The sequence below is a fragment of the Coregonus lavaretus genome (assembly GCF_964263955.1).
Source record: "Coregonus lavaretus genome assembly, chromosome: 15".
In the NCBI taxonomy this organism is placed as follows: Eukaryota; Metazoa; Chordata; class Actinopteri; order Salmoniformes; family Salmonidae; genus Coregonus; species Coregonus lavaretus.
Window position 1 is genome coordinate 15,107,728 of NC_140002.1, and position 18,492 is coordinate 15,126,219.

Genomic DNA, 18,492 nt, shown 5'->3' on the forward strand with positions numbered 1-18,492 from the left:
CTCCTGGTTGTCCCCGAGGCCGGGGTCGGCGCAAGGCTGGAGCCGCGCGTCAAGGGGGGGGGGGGGTACTGTCACGGTTTCGGCCGAGGCTGCTCCTCCTCCTTGCTCGGGCAGGCTTCGGCGGTCGTCGTCCCCGGAGTACTAGCTGCCACCGTTGTATGTTTCGATGTTCGTTTGGTTTTGTCTAGTTGTTGTACACCTGTTCCCTGTTAGTGTGATTATGTACCCTTTATATGTTCCATTAGTTTGTCATGTGTTGTGTGTAATTGTTTTCACTTGTCGTTTGGTGCAGTGCTGTTTGCCAGTCGCTCATTTTGTACCGTCGCACTGTTGTTTTGTGCGCAGTCGGTTTTGGAGTGTTTTACGCACTGTGGCGTATTGTTCGCCTCCGGGTTGGTTAGACCCGTTTTGTTATTTTGGTTTATGCAAGTAAAGTCTGGTTTGACTTAGCTCCTGTGTTCGACTATTTACTAAACAACTACTGATTTAGAACCACTGAGTTACCGCAAGTCAGCACAAAGACAACAGGAGCACTGCCTCCACTATTCCAGCACCGTTTCAACTTAAACATTGAAACGTCATCAAATCAACAAGACTATATGCTTAGTTTAATACATTGAAAACAAACTTAATGATACCTAAAACAACGTAGTCCAATCAATGTTGCTAAATATCATGTGGCTGTCCATGGTACTGATTTCTGTCTGTGTGCCTATGTGTGTGTGTGCGTGCGTGCGTGCGTGCTACTTGTAGACTAGTTGAATGCCAATGCCATCCTCCTCTCTTTCATGTTGGCAATACGGTCTATGGCGAGGGTCATACAGTACGCTTTTAGTTTTTGTTGTCATAGCCTACGTAGCAAAAATGCTTCCTAGCCTTAACTTCCTCGCATGGGCAACAATGAACCAGCTAAGTAAGCTAGCTAGTTAATGTGAGCCTACTAGGCTACATCTAGGCTACATATTGAACTTTAATCGTCTAAGGCCAGTGGCACAATTAATTTATGGTTAGATCAGAATCGCCTTCATAATCATTGGCCTGTGCAGAGAATTAAGTCAAAACCCCAAGTCCAAATGCCCATCTCCATCCATGGCTTAGGAAAGGGCCGATTTAGCAAGCTAGCTATTGCAGGACATCAACACAAGCAGACCAGAAACATACACGTTTTTCTGACAATTACAATTTGCTTAGGATGTGATTTGATTGGCGTGAAGCCAAATCCAAACTGGCCTCACTTGGGGGCGTTTTGCTGTACCAGGACAACCCACAGTTGAGCTCAGCTCAACGCTGATTGGCTAATTATTATTACATTTTTTATCAAGGGAGGCCAAATGCTTGCTGGCATCAATCAATCAAATGCTACGCGGAAACATGCCATACTCGTTTGGTCCAGACAGACATCAGATACATCTATTTCCCTCGCTCTGATTATTTCTCCGGTGAGGTTCAGCCACTTGTGAATTTATGGAAAATTATGAAAACACAGAAAGAGACGAAAGATAAATTATTTAATAATTAAAAACATTTTATTGGTCAAATATTTGGGGAAGCCTGGCTTCCCTTGTCATCGATGAATACATGCCACTGCTTCTGCAGTAAAACCTTGTACACCCAAGTACTTCTCTGGAGCTGCCACCACAACAATTATTTTCTGTGATTTACGTTTCATTTCTGTGGTACAGCTGATAACCATGGCAATGAATGCTAAGAAGCCAAACTTACTGAAGCACAAATTCGTATCACTCTGTATTGGCCTAGGCCTACTACACACCCTTGACCCATCATCCTCTACTCTCTTCACTGCCTCAGCATACGACACGTTCTGTTCTACTCTGACCCTGGAAGTCTCAACCTGTCTCTCTCGCACCGGGCACTTCTGAACACCAGCAACATGGGCACCCCCACAATTGACACACACAGCATTTTCCACCAATACTACACATTCCTTTGTCCCATGCCCTCCTGCATACTTCTCACATCTCAGAATTGCCATCTGAAACACCTTAGTGTGTTTGGCACAAAGGCTTTCACTGGATAACTGACATATCCTAACATGACTTTATCAGGTAAATACTCTGCTTCAAAACTCAAAAAGGCCAGACAATGTCGTCTCAGTTTCACACACTCGCCACCGGGTCTGCGTCGCACCAAACGGCGGCCGTCACAGACACAGGGAATTTTCAATTTCAGTTGCTCCACCTCAACACTTATCTCCACCCCAGTAATCACTCCTTTCAAAGGCACCCTGCTCCGGAGAGCAAAGCAAGTTACAGGTCTTGTCCCTAGTCGCGTGACACGAAGCGCTAGCTCCCTCTGGACTGAAGAAACACAGAAAATCATAAAAGTCCACTTTGAGCTAATTTCACCGATATAACAGTACCCAACTTCTTTTCTACACAGCCTGAGACTACATATGGATCAGCCAAACGGCAAGGATCCACTTTCTCCAAAAATGTAACTCCCACTGTGCCCAAATCATCCTTTGCATGACCATCAGGCGAGGCGGTCTTCACCAGACCTGCCACCACTGGTAATTCATCCTCACTCTCGTCAGGTTCAATTTCTGAGCCATCAGAGACCACAGAATACGGTTTGTGCCATTCTTCCTCAACACACATCTACCCACTGCACTCGGCTCTTCTCCTTCTCTGTCCATAACCACCTCTATCCGTTTACAAAGCTCTTGCCGCGCCTTCATCCGCTGTATTTGTGTGTATATATATACACACACAAATCAATATATATAGATTTTTTTTTTTTTATAAAAAAATTAATATATATTTAACCTTTATTTAACTAGGCAAGTCAGTTAGGAACAAATTCTTATTTACAATGATGTCCAAACCCGGACGACGCTAGGCCAATTGTGCACCGCCCTATGGGACTCCCAATCACGGCCGGATTGTAATACAGCCTGGAATCGAATAGGCCCCATGTAGCTCAGTTGGTAGAGCATGGCGCTTGCAACGCCAGGGTTGTGGGTTCGTTTCCAACGGGGGGTGGCAGTATGAAAAAATGTATGCACTCACTAACTGTAAGTCGCTCTGGATAAGAGCGTCTGCTAAATGACTAAAATGTAAAATGTAGTGCCTTAGACCGCTGTGCCACTCGGGAGCCCCCTCTTCCGAGTATTGCTTGCAGAGCACACACTGATGGTGTTTCTCCAAAACCCAACTTCTGTTCTCTGGCCTCTCCATGCTTCTCTTCTATCTTTACAACTTTTTCACTCTGGGCTGCATGTCTCAGAGGACACGTCTTAGCGAAGGGTCTTCTTCTTCTTCTTCTTCAGTGGGGTTTATTGGCAGTTGGCATCCAACATTATGGTGCATTAACGGCACCTACCGTACTGGAATGTGGGCCAGAGACAGGGAGAAACTAAATCAAATCAAATCCAATTTTATTGGCCACATGCGCCGAATACAACAGGTGCAGACATTACAGTGAAATGCTTACTTACAGCCCTTAACCAACAGTGCATTTATTTTTAATAAAAAAAGTAAAATAAAACAACAAAAAAGTGTTGAGAAAAAAAAGAGCAGAAGTAAAATAAAATAACAGTAGGGAGGCTATATATACAGGGTGCAGAGTCAATGTGCGGGGGCACCGGCTAGTTGAGGTAGTTGAAGTAATATGTACATGTGGGTAGAGTTAAAGTGACTATGCATAAATATTTAACAGAGTAGCAGCAGCGTAAAAAGATGGGGTGGGGGTGGGGGGCAGTGCAAATAGTCCGGGTAGCCATGATTAGCTGTTCAAGAGTCTTATGGCTTGGGGGTAGAAGCTGTTGAGAAGTCTTTTGGACCTAGACTTGGCACTCCGGTACCGCTTGCCGTGCGGTAGCAGAGAGAACAGTCTATGACTAGGGTGGCTGGAGTCTGACACCGCCTGGTATAGAGGTCCTGGATGGCAGGAAGCTTGGCCCCAGTGATGTACTGGGCCGTACGCACTACCCTCTGTAGTGCCTTGCGGTCGGAGGCCAAGCAGTTGCCATACCAGGCGGTGATGCAACCAGTCAGGATGCTCTCGATGGTGCAGCTGTATAATTTTTTTAGGATCTGAGGACCCATGCCAAATCTTTTCAGTCTCCTGAGGGGGAATAGTCTTTGTCGTGCCCTCTTCACGACTGTCTTGGTGTGGCTGGACCATGATAGTTCGTTGGTGATGTGGACACCAAGGAACTTGAAGCTCTCAACCTGTTCCACTACAGCCCCGTCGATGAGAATGGGGGCGTGCTCAGTCCTCTTTTTTTCCCTGTAGTCCACAATCATCTCCTTTGTCTTGGTCACGTTGAGGGAGAGGTTGTTATCCTGGCACCACACGGCCAGGTCTCTGACCTCCTCCCTATAGACTGTCTCATCGTGTTCGGTGATCAGGCCTATCACTGTTGTGTCATCGGCAAACTTAATGATGGTGTTGGAGTCGTGCCTGGCCATGCACTCATGGGTGAACAGGGAGTACAGGAGGGGACTGAGCACGCACCCCTGAGGGGCCCCTGTGTTGAGGATCAGTGTGGCAGATGTGTTGTTACCTACCCTTACCACCTGGGGGCGGCCCGTCAGGAAGTCCAGGATCCAGTTGCAGAGGGAGGTATTTAGTCCCAGGATCCTTAGCTTAGCGATGAGCTTTGAGGGTACTATGGTGTTGAATGCTGAGCTGTAGTCAATGAATAGCATTCTCACGTAGGTGTTCCTCTTGTCCAGGTGGGAAAGGGCAGTGTGGAGTGCAATAGAGATTGCATCATCTGTGGATCTGTTGGGGCGGTATGCAAATTGGAGTGGGTCTAGGGTTTCTGGGACAATGGTGTTGATGTGAGCCATGACCAGCCTTTCAAAGCACTTCATGGCTACAGATGTCAGTGCTACGGGTCGGTAGTCATTTAGACAGGTTATCTTAGTGTCCTTGGGCACAGGGACTATGGTGGTCTGCTTGAAACATGTTGGTATTACAGACTCAGTCAGGGACATGTTGAAAATGTCAGTGAAGACACTTGCCAGTCGGTCAGCACATGCTCGGAGTACACGTCCCGGTAATCCGTCTGGCCCTGCGGCCTTGTGAATGTTGACCTGTTAAAAGTCTTACTCACATCGGCTACGGAGAGCGTGATCACATAGTCATCCGGAACAGCTGGAGCTCTCATGCATGCTTCAGTGTTGCTTGCCTCGAAGCGAGCATAGAAGTGGTTTAGCTCATCTGGAAGTCTTGTGTCACTGGGCAGCTAACGGCTGTGCTTCCCTTTGTAGTCTGTAATAGTTTTCAAGCCCTGCCACATCCGACGAGCGTCAGAGCCGGTGTAGTACGATTCAATCTTAGTCCTGTATTGACTCTTTGCCTGTTTGATGGTTCGTCGGACGGCATAGCGGGATTTCTTATAAGCGTCCGGGTTAGAGTCCCGCTCCTTGAAAGCGGCAGCTCTACCCTTTAGCTCAGTGCAGATGTTTCCTGTAATCCATGACGTCTGCTTGGGGTATGCACGTACGGTCACTGTGGGGCCGACATCATCGATGCACTTATTGATGAAGCCAGTGACTGATGTGGTGTACTCCTCAATGCTATCTGAAGAATCCCGGAACATGTTCCAGTCTGTGCTAGCAAAACAGTCCTGTAGCTTAGCATCTGCGTCATCTGACCACTTTTTTATTAACCGAGTCACTGGTGCTTCCTGCTTTAGTTTTTGCTTATAAGCAGGAATCAGGAGGATAGAGTTATGGTCAGATTTGCCAAATGGAGGGCGAGGGAGAGCTTTGTATGCGTCTCTGTGTGTGGAGTAAAGGTGGTCTAGAGTTTTTTTTCCTCTGGTTGCACATTTAACATGCTGGTAGAAATGAGGTAGAACGGATTTAAGTTTCCCTGCATTAAAGTCCCCGGCCACTAGGAGCGCTGCCTCTGGATGAGCGTTTTCCTGTTCACTTATGGCCTTATACAGCTCATTCAGTGCAATATTAATGCCAGCATTGGTTTGTGGTGGTAAATAGACAGCTATGAAAAATATAGATGAAAACTCTCTTGGTAAATAGTGTGGTCTACAGGCGAGCAAAACCTAGAGACTTCCTTAGTATTTGATTTTGTGCACCAGCTGTTGTTTACAAATATACACAGACCACCACCCCTTGTCTTACCGGAGTCAGCCGTTCTATCCTGCCAATGTAGCGTATAGCCCGCTAGCTGTATGTTGTCCATGTCGTCGTTCAGCCACGACTCGGTGAAACATAAGATATTACAGTTTTTAATGTCCCGTTGGTAGGATAACCGTAATCTTAGGTCATCCAATTTATTCTCAAATGATTGAAGATTGGCTAATAGGATTGATGGGAGAGGCAGTTTACTTGCTCGCCGTCGGATCCTTACAAGGCACCCCGACCTACGTCCACGATATCTCAGTCTCTTTCTCATGCAAATGACGGGGATTTGGGCCTTGTCGGGTGTCTGTAGGATATCCTTCGCGGCTGCCTCGTTGAAGAAAAAATCTTCGTCCAATACGAGGTGAGTAATCGCTGTCCTGATATCCAGAAGCTCTTTTTGGTTATAAGAGACGATGGCATAAACATTATGTACAAAATAAATTACAAATAACGCGAAAAAACAAACATAATAGTACAATTGGTTAGAGGGCTGTAAAACGGCAGCCATCTTCTCCGGCGCCATTAATATGGAGAATCCTACCTGCCAACCCTGTTTCTCTTAAAAAAGATAACAAAATATTTGAGACTATATCTAATGACGTTCTGCTCAATATACTCTTTAAACTAATTTCCTGTATCCCCTTCTCCCTCATACTAAATCTCATCCTTTCTCTTTCCCTCTGATACTGCCCACACTGTAGCAATACATGCTCCACAGTCTCTATTTCCTGACAATAATCACACTTTCCTGATGGATGCTTTCCTATCACGTTTAATGTCTTATTCAACTGGCTGTGTCCCACCCTTAATCTTGTAAAATAGCCTCCTCTCTTCTGTCCCTTCCTGCCGTCCTCCCCGACTTTCCTCTGTACCTGAAATAAATGCCTTCCCTTATTATTTCTATTCCACTGCTCCTGCCATCTCTGCACCATCACTGCAGTGGGGAAAAAAAGTATTTAGTCAGCCACCAATTGTGCAAGTTCTCCCACTTAAAAATATGAGGGAGGCCTGTAATTTTCATCATAGGTACACGTCAACTGTGACAGACAAAATGAGAAAAGAAATTCCAGAAAATCACATTGTAGGATTTTTAATGAATTTATTTGCAAATTATGGTGGAAAATACGTATTTGGTCAATAACAAAAGTTTCTCAATACTTTGTTATATACCCTTTGTTGGCAATGACACAGGTCAAACGTTTTCTGTAAGTCTTCACAAGGTTTTCACACACTGTTGCTGGTATTTTGGCCCATTCCTCCATGCAGATCTCCTATAGAGCAGTGATGTTTTGGGGCTGTCACTGGGCAACACGGACTTTCAACTCCCTCCAAAGATTTTCTATGGGGTTGAGATCTTGAGACTGGCTAGGCCACTCCAGGACCTTGAAATGCTTCTTACGAAGCCACTCCTTCGTTGCCCGGGCGGTGTGTTTGGGATCATTGTCATGCTGAAAGACCCAGCCACGTTTCATCTTCAATGCCCTTGCTGATGGAAGGAGGTTTTCACTCAAAATCTCACGATACATGGCCCCATTCATTCTTTCCTTTACACGGATCAGTCGTCCTGGTCCCTTTGCAGAAAAACAGCCCCAAAGCATGATGTTTCCACCCCCATGCTTCACAGTAGGTATGGTGTTCTTTGGATGCAACTCAGCATTCTTTGTCCTCCAAACACGACGAGTTGAGTTTTTACCAAAAAGTTTATATTTTGGTTTCATCTGACCATATGACATTCTCCCAATCCTCTTCTGGATCATCCAAATGCACTCTAGCAAACTTCAGACGGGCCTGGACATGTACTGGCTTAAGCAGGGGGACACGTCTGGCACTGCAGGATTTGAGTCCCTGGCGGCATAGTGTGTTACTGATGGTAGGCTTTGTTACTTTGGTCCCAGCTCTCTGCAGGTCATTCACTAGGTCCCCCCGTGTGGTTCTGGGATTTTTGCTCACCGTTCTTGTGATCATTTTGACCCCACGGGGTGAGATCTTGCGTGGAGCCCCAGATCGAGGGAGATTATCAGTGGTCTTGTATGTCTTCCATTTCCTAATAATTGCTCCCACAGTTGATTTCTTCAAACCAAGCTGCTTACCTATTGCAGATTCAGTCTTCCCAGCCTGGTGCAGGTCTACAATTTTGTTTCTGGTGTCCTTTGACAGCTCTTTGGTCTTGGCCATAGTGGAGTTTGGAGTGTGACTGTTTGAGGTTGTGGACAGGTGTCTTTTATACTGATAACAAGTTCAAACAGGTGCCATTAATACAGGTAACGAGTGGAGGACAGAGGAGCCTCTTGAAGAAGAAGTTACAGGTCTGTGAGAGCCAGAAATCTTGCTTGTCTGTAGGTGACCAAATACTTATTTTCCACCATAATTTGCAAATAAATTCATTAAAAACCCTACAATGTGATTTTCTGGAGAAAAAAATTCTCAATTTGTCTGTCATAGTTGACGTGTACCTATGATGAAAATTACAGGCCTCTCTCATCTTTTTAAGTGGGAGAACTTGCACAATTGGTGGCTGACTAAATACTTTTTTCCCCCACTGTATCTGTCTTTTTGCCTCTGCCTTGCTCATTGACACTTCAACATCAACATCCCCACTACTAAGTGCTTGTTTAGCCTGTTCATCTACTTCCTTGTTCCCCTCCACCCCCACATGGGCTGGAACACAAGTAAATCTTATCTGAATACCCATCTGTTTAATCCTGCCATGGGTTTGTAGCACCTCATAAAGCAGGTATTGTCTGCCACGTGAGCTAAAGGACTGGAGACTCATTAACACTGCACTTGAGTCAGAGAAAATAACTATTCTGTCTGGCTTAACTTCCTCCACCCACTGCAAGGCCAACAGTATGGCCATCAGCGCCGCCGTATATACAGCCAGATGATCTGTAATACGTTTCCTGACTTCCACCCCACACTCCTGCACTACAAATGCTGACCCAGTACGTCCTATCCTTGGATCTTTTGAACCATCTGTGTAAATGGCCACAAAATCCTGATACACAGTTTCCAGACATCTCTTAAAGAAATCAGCTGGATCAACCCCCTCCCTATCTTTCTGTAGTCTTTCCAACACTTATAGATCAACTACTGGAGACGGGGTTAGCCATGGTGGATTTACAGGAATAATTACCGTTGGACTAAACTCCCTTCCATACAGTCCCATCTCCTTCGCATGGGTATTACCCACCCACCCAAAGCTCGTGTTCGGTCTTTGCTCATGTTCCCAGCATGCCTGTAAAATCCCTTTCGCAGGATGAGACACCCATGTCCTTGTAGGTTGACCCAATAATTCATTGCCAGCTGCTGTCACCTAATCTGCAAAGGCATATCCCCCATCTCCACCTGTAATGCAGCCACTGGGGACGTCCGAAATGCCCCACTACATATTCTGAGTCCTTGCCCATGTATGACATCTAGCCTTTCCAGTGAGGTCCGGGCTGCTGAACCATATGCTATACCTCCATAGTCTATTACAGATCGGATCAATGCAACATACATGGTCTCCAATGAGGAAAGCCCAGCCCCCCACTCCTTCCCCGTCAGACAGTGCATCACATTTAGCACCACTCTCTCAATGTGTTCTGCCCAGGTCAGTCTAGTATCAAAGTATACCCCAAGGAACCTGAAGGCCCCCACCCTCTCCAAGTTTCTCCCATATAACCTCAAGCATACCTCATCTCCCACCTTCCTCCTGGTAAAGAACACTGTTTGAGTTTTCTCTACAGAGAACCTGAATCCCCACATTAATGCCCACCGCTCTACCTCATCCATTGCATCCTGTACCTTCCTGACTATGTATGGCACATTTCTTCCCCTCTTCCATAAGGCACCATCATCTGCAAATAACGACCTCCCTATATCCGGCTGTACCTGAGAGTAAACATCATTGATCATGATTGAGAACAACAGAGGACTAATCACGCTCTCCTGCAGTGTACCATTATCCACCAAGTAGCTGCCTGATAAAGACTTCCCCACCCTCACCTGGATAGACCTTCCAAACAGGAAGTCCTTTATCCAGTTGTACATTCTTCCTCCTACCCCCATAATATCAAGCTTGATTAACAACCCCTCCTTCCACATCATATCATATGCCTTCTCCACATCAAAAAAGACATCTACAACAGTTTCCTTGTTCACCTGAGCCTTCCCGACCTCTGCTTCTAAGCAGAGCACTGGATCCATAGTTCCCCTATCCTTCCTGAACCCACTCTGATATGGCGTTACCAGCCCTCTGCTCTCCAGGAAGTAAGTTAGCCTCTCCGTAATCATACGTTCCATAATCTTACATACATGTGATGTTAAAGCTATTGGCCGATGGCTTGTTGGCTTCGTTGGATCCTTCCCGGGCTTCCAGATTGGTACCACTACTGCCTCCTTCCAACTGCCTGGTAGTTTCCCCTCCTCCCACACTCTGTTGTACAACACCAATACCTTATCCAGTGCCTCATCACTAAGATGGGCCAACATAACATAGTACACCTCATCTTTCCCAGGTTAAGTTAACCCACCCTTACCTATTGCTCTTTTCACCTCTGCCCTGGTAAATGGTGCACTCAACACATCATTTATACCCTCCCTCCTTTCCAGCACTCCAGGATGCTCCTCTCTCGTGTTCTCTCTCCCCCTCTGCCCCTCCTCTGACAGATTTGTGGAGCTATGCACTTGGACAAATGCTTTGGCCATCATCTCTGCTTTCTCCTCATCCGTTACTGCCACATCCTCCCCACTCGTCAACACTGGATAATCCCACTCATCCTCTTAATCATCCCCCACACTTCTCCCACAGGTGTCGCCCTTCCAATAGTGTCACAGAACCGATGCCAACATGACCTCTTTGCCTGAGGGATAGTTCTCCTCACCGTGGCCTGGGCCTGCTTATACGGAATCAGATGTTGGAAGTTATGCGTCCTTTTCAGTACTCTAAATGCCCTGTTCCTAATCCTCACCATTGCCCCACATTCCTCCGTCCACCATGGGACTGCTTTCCTCCTTCTCCTTCCTGAACTCTTAGGTATAGCCTCAGTAGCTGCCCCCACTAACGCTGTTCTCACCCAGTTATTCATATATCTACATCCCCTCTCATATCCACCCGAGCCATCACCTGCTCACTCAGCTCCTGAAACTGATCCCAATTTGCCCTTCCAAACACCCACCTGCCTACTCCATCCACTAACACCTCCTCCTCCCTCCGGCCTACTGTGCATACAATGGGGTAATGATCACTCCCTACTGTCGACTCCTCCCATACCTCCCACTCACATATTCCTGCCATCGCACTAGATACCAGAGTGAGGTCCAAGGCAGACTCTTTCCCTGTGGCTACATCAAACCTGGTCCCTCGGCCATCATTCAGGCACACCAGATCTTTCTTTTCTATCAAATTTTCCATCACTTGGCCATTTCCATCCATCCGTTTCCCCCCCCCCCCCAAAGTGTATTGTGGGCGTTAATATTCCCACACCACATTACCTTACTTCTTTCCTGGCCCTCCACCCTCTCCAGCACTTCCATTTCCAATATCTGACACGGATTATAGTAATTCACTACCACTAGCACCCCTCCTCTCATCCACACCTCCACCACCACATACTCCTGTTAAATACCTTTGCCTATCATCTTGTAGGGAATTCCTTGCTTTATGAAGGTGGCACATTCCCCCCCTCCCCCTATATCTCGGTCCCTACGAACCACTACATATCCCTGTATGATAAACTCCACATTTGGTTTGAGCCATGTTTCCTGCACACAAATCACATCAGGCTTAGCTATCATATCAACAATGAACTGCTTGAATTCATTTTACATTGACATTTTAGTCATTTAGCAGACGCTCTTATCCAGAGCGACTTACAGTTAGTTAGTGCATACATTATTTTATTTTTTTCATACCCCCTGTGGGAATCGAACCCACAACCCTGGCGTTGCAAAACGCCATGCTCTATCAACTGAGCTACATCCCTGCTGGCCATTCCCTCCCCTACCCTGGACGACGCTGGGCCAATTGCGCGCCGCCCCATGGGTCTCCCGGTCCTTAGCCAATTCCTGCCCATTAGCCAACAGGCTTCGAGCATTCCATTGTAGTACTACCACCATAACTAAGATCCAGTAATACATGACTCCACCATCGGTTGATTGAGGTCATCTCATCTCGAACCTCTTCCCATGTCAACCCTGTCATACTCAAATGTTTCCCAGCAGCTTTCACTATTAGTTTAATCCTCTCCGTTTTAGACTCTACTTTATCAGTGCTATTGATAGCTCCTGCTATGAACGTCATCAGCTTTCTCTTTTCTATGTATACCATATCGCTGCCCAGGTCTGGATGCTCCTACCCATCTCTCCCTTGAACCTGTATCTCCCTGGACCTGGACCACCCTTGCTGCCTCAGCATATGACACCCTTCTCTCCTGGACCACCCTCACTGCCTCAGCATATGACACCCTTCTCTCCGCTCTCACTTGTTGCACCTCCACTGCCTTCTTCATAGCCTCACACCCACTATATGCCACACTATGAGCACCCCCACAGTTGCAGCACTTTGGTTGTACACCATCTCCACACTTCCCATACTAATGCTCTCCTCCACACCTGGCACACCTCTTTTTCTCTTTACAGACTGTTGCCACATGCCCAAACCTCTGGCATTTATAACATCTTAAAGGCTTCGGTACATAAGCCCTCACATAATAACTCATATATCCTATTGTTACCTTATTTGGCAGTACCCGGTTCTTAAAATCTCCCGAGTGGCGCAGTGGTCTAAGGCACTGCATCGCAGTGCTAGCTGTGCCACTAGAGATCCTGGTTCGAATCCAGGCTCTGTCGTAGCCGGCCGCGACCGGGAGACGACCCATGGGGCGGCGCACAATTGGCCAAGCGTCGTCCAGGGGAGGGAATGGCCGGCAGGTTTGCAACGCCAGGGTAGTGGGTTCGATTCCCACAGGGGCCAGTATAAAAATAATAATCATGTATGCACTCACTAACTGTAAGTCGCTCTGGATAAGAGCGTCTGCTAAATGACTAAAATGTAAATGTAAAATGAGAATAGACGTGCTACCTACACTTTAGCATTAACAACTTCCCCAATCAACTATTTTATCACAGCCGTCAACCTTATCGGACTCATCGCCCCAACTCCTCCTTCCTCCCTAAACTTCATTATCACTTTATGCTCCTCCTCACCTCCACATTCCTCTCGTGTCTTATCTTGCCCTTCCTCTGCACTTTCTACCTCCGATCTTCCGCTAGCATTGGAAGCTAGGTTGCTCTCCTCAAACTTCATTTTCTCCCTCCTCTCTACTTCGGTAGACATTTACATTACATTTTAGTCATTTAGCAGACGCTCTTATCCAGAGCGACTTACAGTTAGTGAATACATTTTTTATTTTTTTTATACAATTGTGCGCCGCCCATGAGTCTCCCGGTACAGAGCCTGGATTCGAACCAGGATCTCTAGTGGCACAGTTAGCACTGCGATGCAGTGCCTTAGACCACTGCGCCACTCAGGAGGCTCCCTTACCTCTCGCTCCCCTTCATTCCCCTACTCCCTTTCACTCCCGCTTTCTTTTTCTCTTTCTTACGCCCTCCTTTATTTGTACCACTATGTTCCATACTTGCTTCACTTTCCTCTCCATCACTATCTCCTACCATCTCTGACCCATTCACAGCACGACCGTGCCGAACCTCCGCCACACCGAGTAAAGTGTGTTTGTTTTTCAACGATTTCAAAAATCCCTGTCTATTCAAGCAACCGTGTAGGAGCCTGCTTCTTCTTCTATCGCGCCTCTTAGTGAAGGGTCAGTTGGCCCAGTCATTTTATTACAAGCATAATTAGACGACCTGGAACGCCCCAAACATGCCTGCGCAGGCGCAAATTATTGTCTGTACGCGTCCGTTTCCATGGTTGCCACTCTTCAGAACTGGATAATAAAATTGGTGAGTGTCTTTTGACATTGTATAAACCAGTCGGTAATACCAGCGTCTCTCAGCTTTTAACATTTTCACTCAAGCTGTTGAGCTAATAAACGGTCTAAATTGTTTTAGATAGACAAGCAAACCATAGTTGTTGGTGGTTGTTGCCTAGGGGAGCAAGAACCATAGCAAAGCAAACCCAGTTCTTGCTAGGCTAGCTACGGTACAGTAGCCAACATAAGGTGACACGTTTAATTTGAAAATCAAATTATAGTATAGGCTAACGTTAGTCCATGAGCCAGACCACCCAAATTGGGCCGTCGTGCACACTTCGTGTGATGATGTCTCAGTGATTTTTAAAATGTTCCTAGAGTTGTGTGATAGCATGGGAGCTTCCTGTTTGTTATCGCGCTTTCTTTCTTCCCTACCTATTAACATGGCTGGCAAAACTTCAAACGTTACAATTTGGCAACACGTGCGACACATTTTCTACAGAGGTAACGTAAGGTTAGATAGTAGACCTCTGTTATTTGCAAGGTTTTGAACAAAGTGTCTTGAGTTAGCTAACTAATTCTCAACAACAAGTAAAGTTGAAGGCCATGTCAGCTTCTGACAGCTAGCGTTAGCAGCTAAGCTTAAGAAATGTGTGAAAATATCGAGAATATTCTATTCTGAATATGTCATTTAGCTTTTTAATACAGAGGTTTTGCAAGAAGTGGACAAGCAGCCATCGGTAAAGTAAACATCTGTGCACACCTACTGTAATGAAAGCAGCACACTGACAGTGACAGTTCAACTACAACCAAGCTCTCAACTTTTTCCTCAGCACAGCAGTACAAAATGGAAGGTAAGAAGGGACCTGAGCACGGAAAGACCTATGTCAGGTTAAAGGATGAACACAGGAAACCCTCTCCACTAAAGCCAGAGGTTGGTTTAAGCCTGTGGGACTCCGCTGAATCGGACACAGAGAGCTTGGTCCAGGAGAGGGCCTACCAGCTTGAGCTTCAGAGGCGAATTGGTGGCGATCCTGGTGACAAAAACATGACACAACCCCAAGAGGAAGACACTGATGGCTCATGTCTGAAAGAGGAGGATGAGGGGGAACTTCATGTCTATGATAGTCTCGAGGTATCAGCACTCAGACAGGACAAAAAGAACATCCAGCAGCAGAGCAGAGACAAAGAGGTGTCCAGGTAGGCCCTAAACCTTTGCTTTATCAGCACTGCTATATAGTGATGGTTATACTGTAACCGTAACCTAAGAAAACTGAAAACTAGAGTGCCCTGTACTGCTGCATGGAAGTAGGCCTACACATAACAACAACCAAAGTAGTCCTCCACAATACACTTGCAACTCATGTAATAGCTTTGTGAGGACCATTTTCATCCACCACATCGAACAATAGTGTAGAAATCAAGTCTTGAACCATGTTGTTCACATTCTGTGCATGACTCAGCCTATACTTAATACTGTTAGGATAACCATATGTGTAGGAGAATGAAAAGTAAATAGGTTTGAGATCCAGAAGGGGGAAAATAATAGATTTCTCATAAGACGTGCTGAATATCAATGTGACTCTTCAACAAATGTGTTAGTCTAATGTTCAAAATCTATTTGCAAAGCAGCACATAAACAATAAAATACTATATTTGTCTCATGTGATGCAGATACAATGAGGCAAACACACCGTTCAGAAATGGTCTGACAAAGAGATTCAGTCAATCTTCCAAGTATATCCAAATTCTATTATGCAAGGATTGGATCCTGACAGATTCTCAGCCGTTGGAAATAGGCCTACAGTTAATGTGACCTATCTCGATGCATAATGTCAAGCAGGCATTAATATCACTGGCAATATGCCTAAACATTGTTATCTTATACTGGGACATTTTCAGCTTCCAGGAATTGTGTACAAAACCTTGCGAGCATTATCATGCTGAAACATGAGGGGTTGGTGGAGGATGAATGGCACGACAGCTTCTCTTCACGGTATCTCTGTGCATTCAAATTGCCATCGATAAAATGCAATTGTGTTTGTTGTTCGTAGCTTATGCCTGCCCTTACCATAACCCCACCGCCACCATTGGGTACTCTGTTCACAACGTTGACATCCGCAAACTGCTCGCCCACATGACGCCATACACACTCTCTGCCATCTGCCCAGTACAAGACCTTGGGGAGGACGACGAGCACGCAGATGAGCTTCCCTGAGACGGTTTGTGACAGTTTGTGCAGAAATTCTTTGGTTGTGCAAACCCACAGTTTCATCAGCTGTCGGGGTGGCTGGTTTCAGACGATCCCGCAGGTGAAGAAGCCGGATGTGGAGGTCCTGTGCTGGCGTGGTTACACGTGGTCTGCGGTTGTGAGGCCGGTTGGACGTACGGACAAATTCTCTAAAACAACGTTGGAGGCGGCTTATGGTGGAGAAATTAACATTAAATTCTCTGGCAACAGCTCTTTTGGACATTCCTGCAGTCAGCATGCCAATTGCACGCTCCCTCAAAACTTGAGACATCTGTGATATTGTGTTGTGTGACAAAACTGCACATTTTAGAGTGGCCTTTTATTGTCGCCAGTACAAGGTGCACCTGTGTAATGATCATGCTGTTTAATCAGCTTCTTGATATGCCTGTCAGGTGGATGGATTATCTTGGCAAAGGAGAAATGCTCACTAACAGGGATGTAAACAAATTTGTGCACAACATTTGAGAGAAATATGCTTTTTGTGCTTATGGACAATTTCGGGGATAATTTATTTCAGCTCATGAAACATTGGACCAACATGTTGCTTGCGTTGATATTTTTGTTCAGTATATTTTCCCAAAGTAGACTTTAGGACATTTTCAATTTGGTCAGTAGGTGGCAGTAGTAGATCATAAGTGGCACCTCAAACTTATTTGTCTTCTTCTCTATGGTTGTGCATCTCAAAGGGTAGTGTAGCCTATAACATTAGTGTAATACACATTTATGTTTGCCCGTTGTAATGTTTGAACAAGCTCATCAGATTTTACTTAAACTAGATATGCAAACTAATTATTAAAATCTTGACTGAAACATGTTAGACTAAATCATAATCAGAAGTGTCCAAAATACAAGTAGGCTACAGGGGAAGTAGGCCTACAGGGCATTATTTATTGATAATTATGTTACAACCAACTGTGATTGTTTTAAAATGAGCCAAGGCATTCCCCATTTTTTATTTAGCTTTTCTAAACATTACAACAATTCAAGTGAATTATGCCATTGTTGCGCTATTTACTTTAGGCAAATTAGTGCTTCACTTTTAATTAGGCCTAATCTGTTTATTGCATTTGAAAATACTGTTTTCACGTACACATATTAATCAAAATGAAGCTAATAATACAGTGGTTATGTAAAATGTTATAACAGTAAAGCCTTTTCCTCACAAAACAGCACATGGAAGATAAAAGATGAATAGCGTTCATTCTTCACTCAACAATGGAACAAGGCCAATAATTGAACCTGATGCACGCATTGGCAAATTAATTGAGCTGTCAGTGGACGTGTCAGGCTAATTTGGGTACTTTCTGAGTAACTGCCTTCATTTAAGGCAAATTAGATTTTAATTTTGTTGGAGGTTATCACAATAAGCGGTCACTCTGCTGTCCATTAACTGGCCGGGGCTTCATTGTCAACATGCCAGAGACCTCTCTGATGCAGGAATCTGAAGAGAGGGCCCCCACATCTATTTTTCACTCTCCCAATCTACTGAAACTGTTTCGTCACTGACCTCGCAATAATAATTTCACCCTAAACAGAGAGGGGCTATTCTCTCATTGTTGTTTCCGGGCAGATTGATGCCCGCCAAATTAAGATCCACTTCACCACGTAGGCCCACATTGTTTCAGTGAAAATGACCATGGCAGATACTCACAAAAGGGTCAATTTCAGATTGTCTGCCCTGAGAACAGTCCCTATTTCCCAGCGTCATAGTCTCTCATAGCCTCGCCATTGACCGGCTCTGTCCTCAAAGCCGGGCATCCACATTCACAACAGTGGGCATTTCACACCCATGTATAGCCTACTCGTCATTCAATCAATGAATGTCCCCATTCAAGCACCTCTATTCATCCAGTGCAATATTTTTCTCTGTTTACCTCACGATTTCTTTTGAATTCTGATAAAGAAACACGTTTGAACATTTTCCATAATCTCTTTTTACTTCCCACACAGTTCAGTTTTTATTCCTACACTGTTTCTTGAAATCAACCGAGTACCTTTTGTTGCGCGGTTGGTCTGTATCTCGGCTGCCATATAATAGCCCATGGGTGTTGTTTTGTGCACAGTAAAGAAGACGTTGCCCAGCTGTGTTGCGTCCATAATAAATTCTCCAGCTTGTTGCAGTTGAGTCATTACTGAGCCATCCCTTACCCTTTTGGCCTCATTGAGTGAAGTGCCCTACACCTAGGCAGCCCCGCGCAGGGGCATCATGAGA

At 45.5% G+C, this 18,492-nt stretch overlaps 1 protein-coding gene across 1 annotated transcript in view; it reads left to right on the top strand.

Moving 5' to 3' along the window:
* Positions 1-14,876: 14,876 nt before the first annotated feature.
* The window catches only part of jhy (junctional cadherin complex regulator), a gene marked incomplete at both ends in the record, with an annotated part of 52,905 nt that continues 49,289 nt past the window's right edge, over positions 14,877-18,492 (top strand). The window contains one exon of the mRNA XM_084178556.1: positions 14,877-15,229. Within this exon, the coding sequence (XP_084034682.1) occupies positions 14,877-15,229 (353 nt within the window). The remainder of the gene's footprint in view (positions 15,230-18,492) is intronic.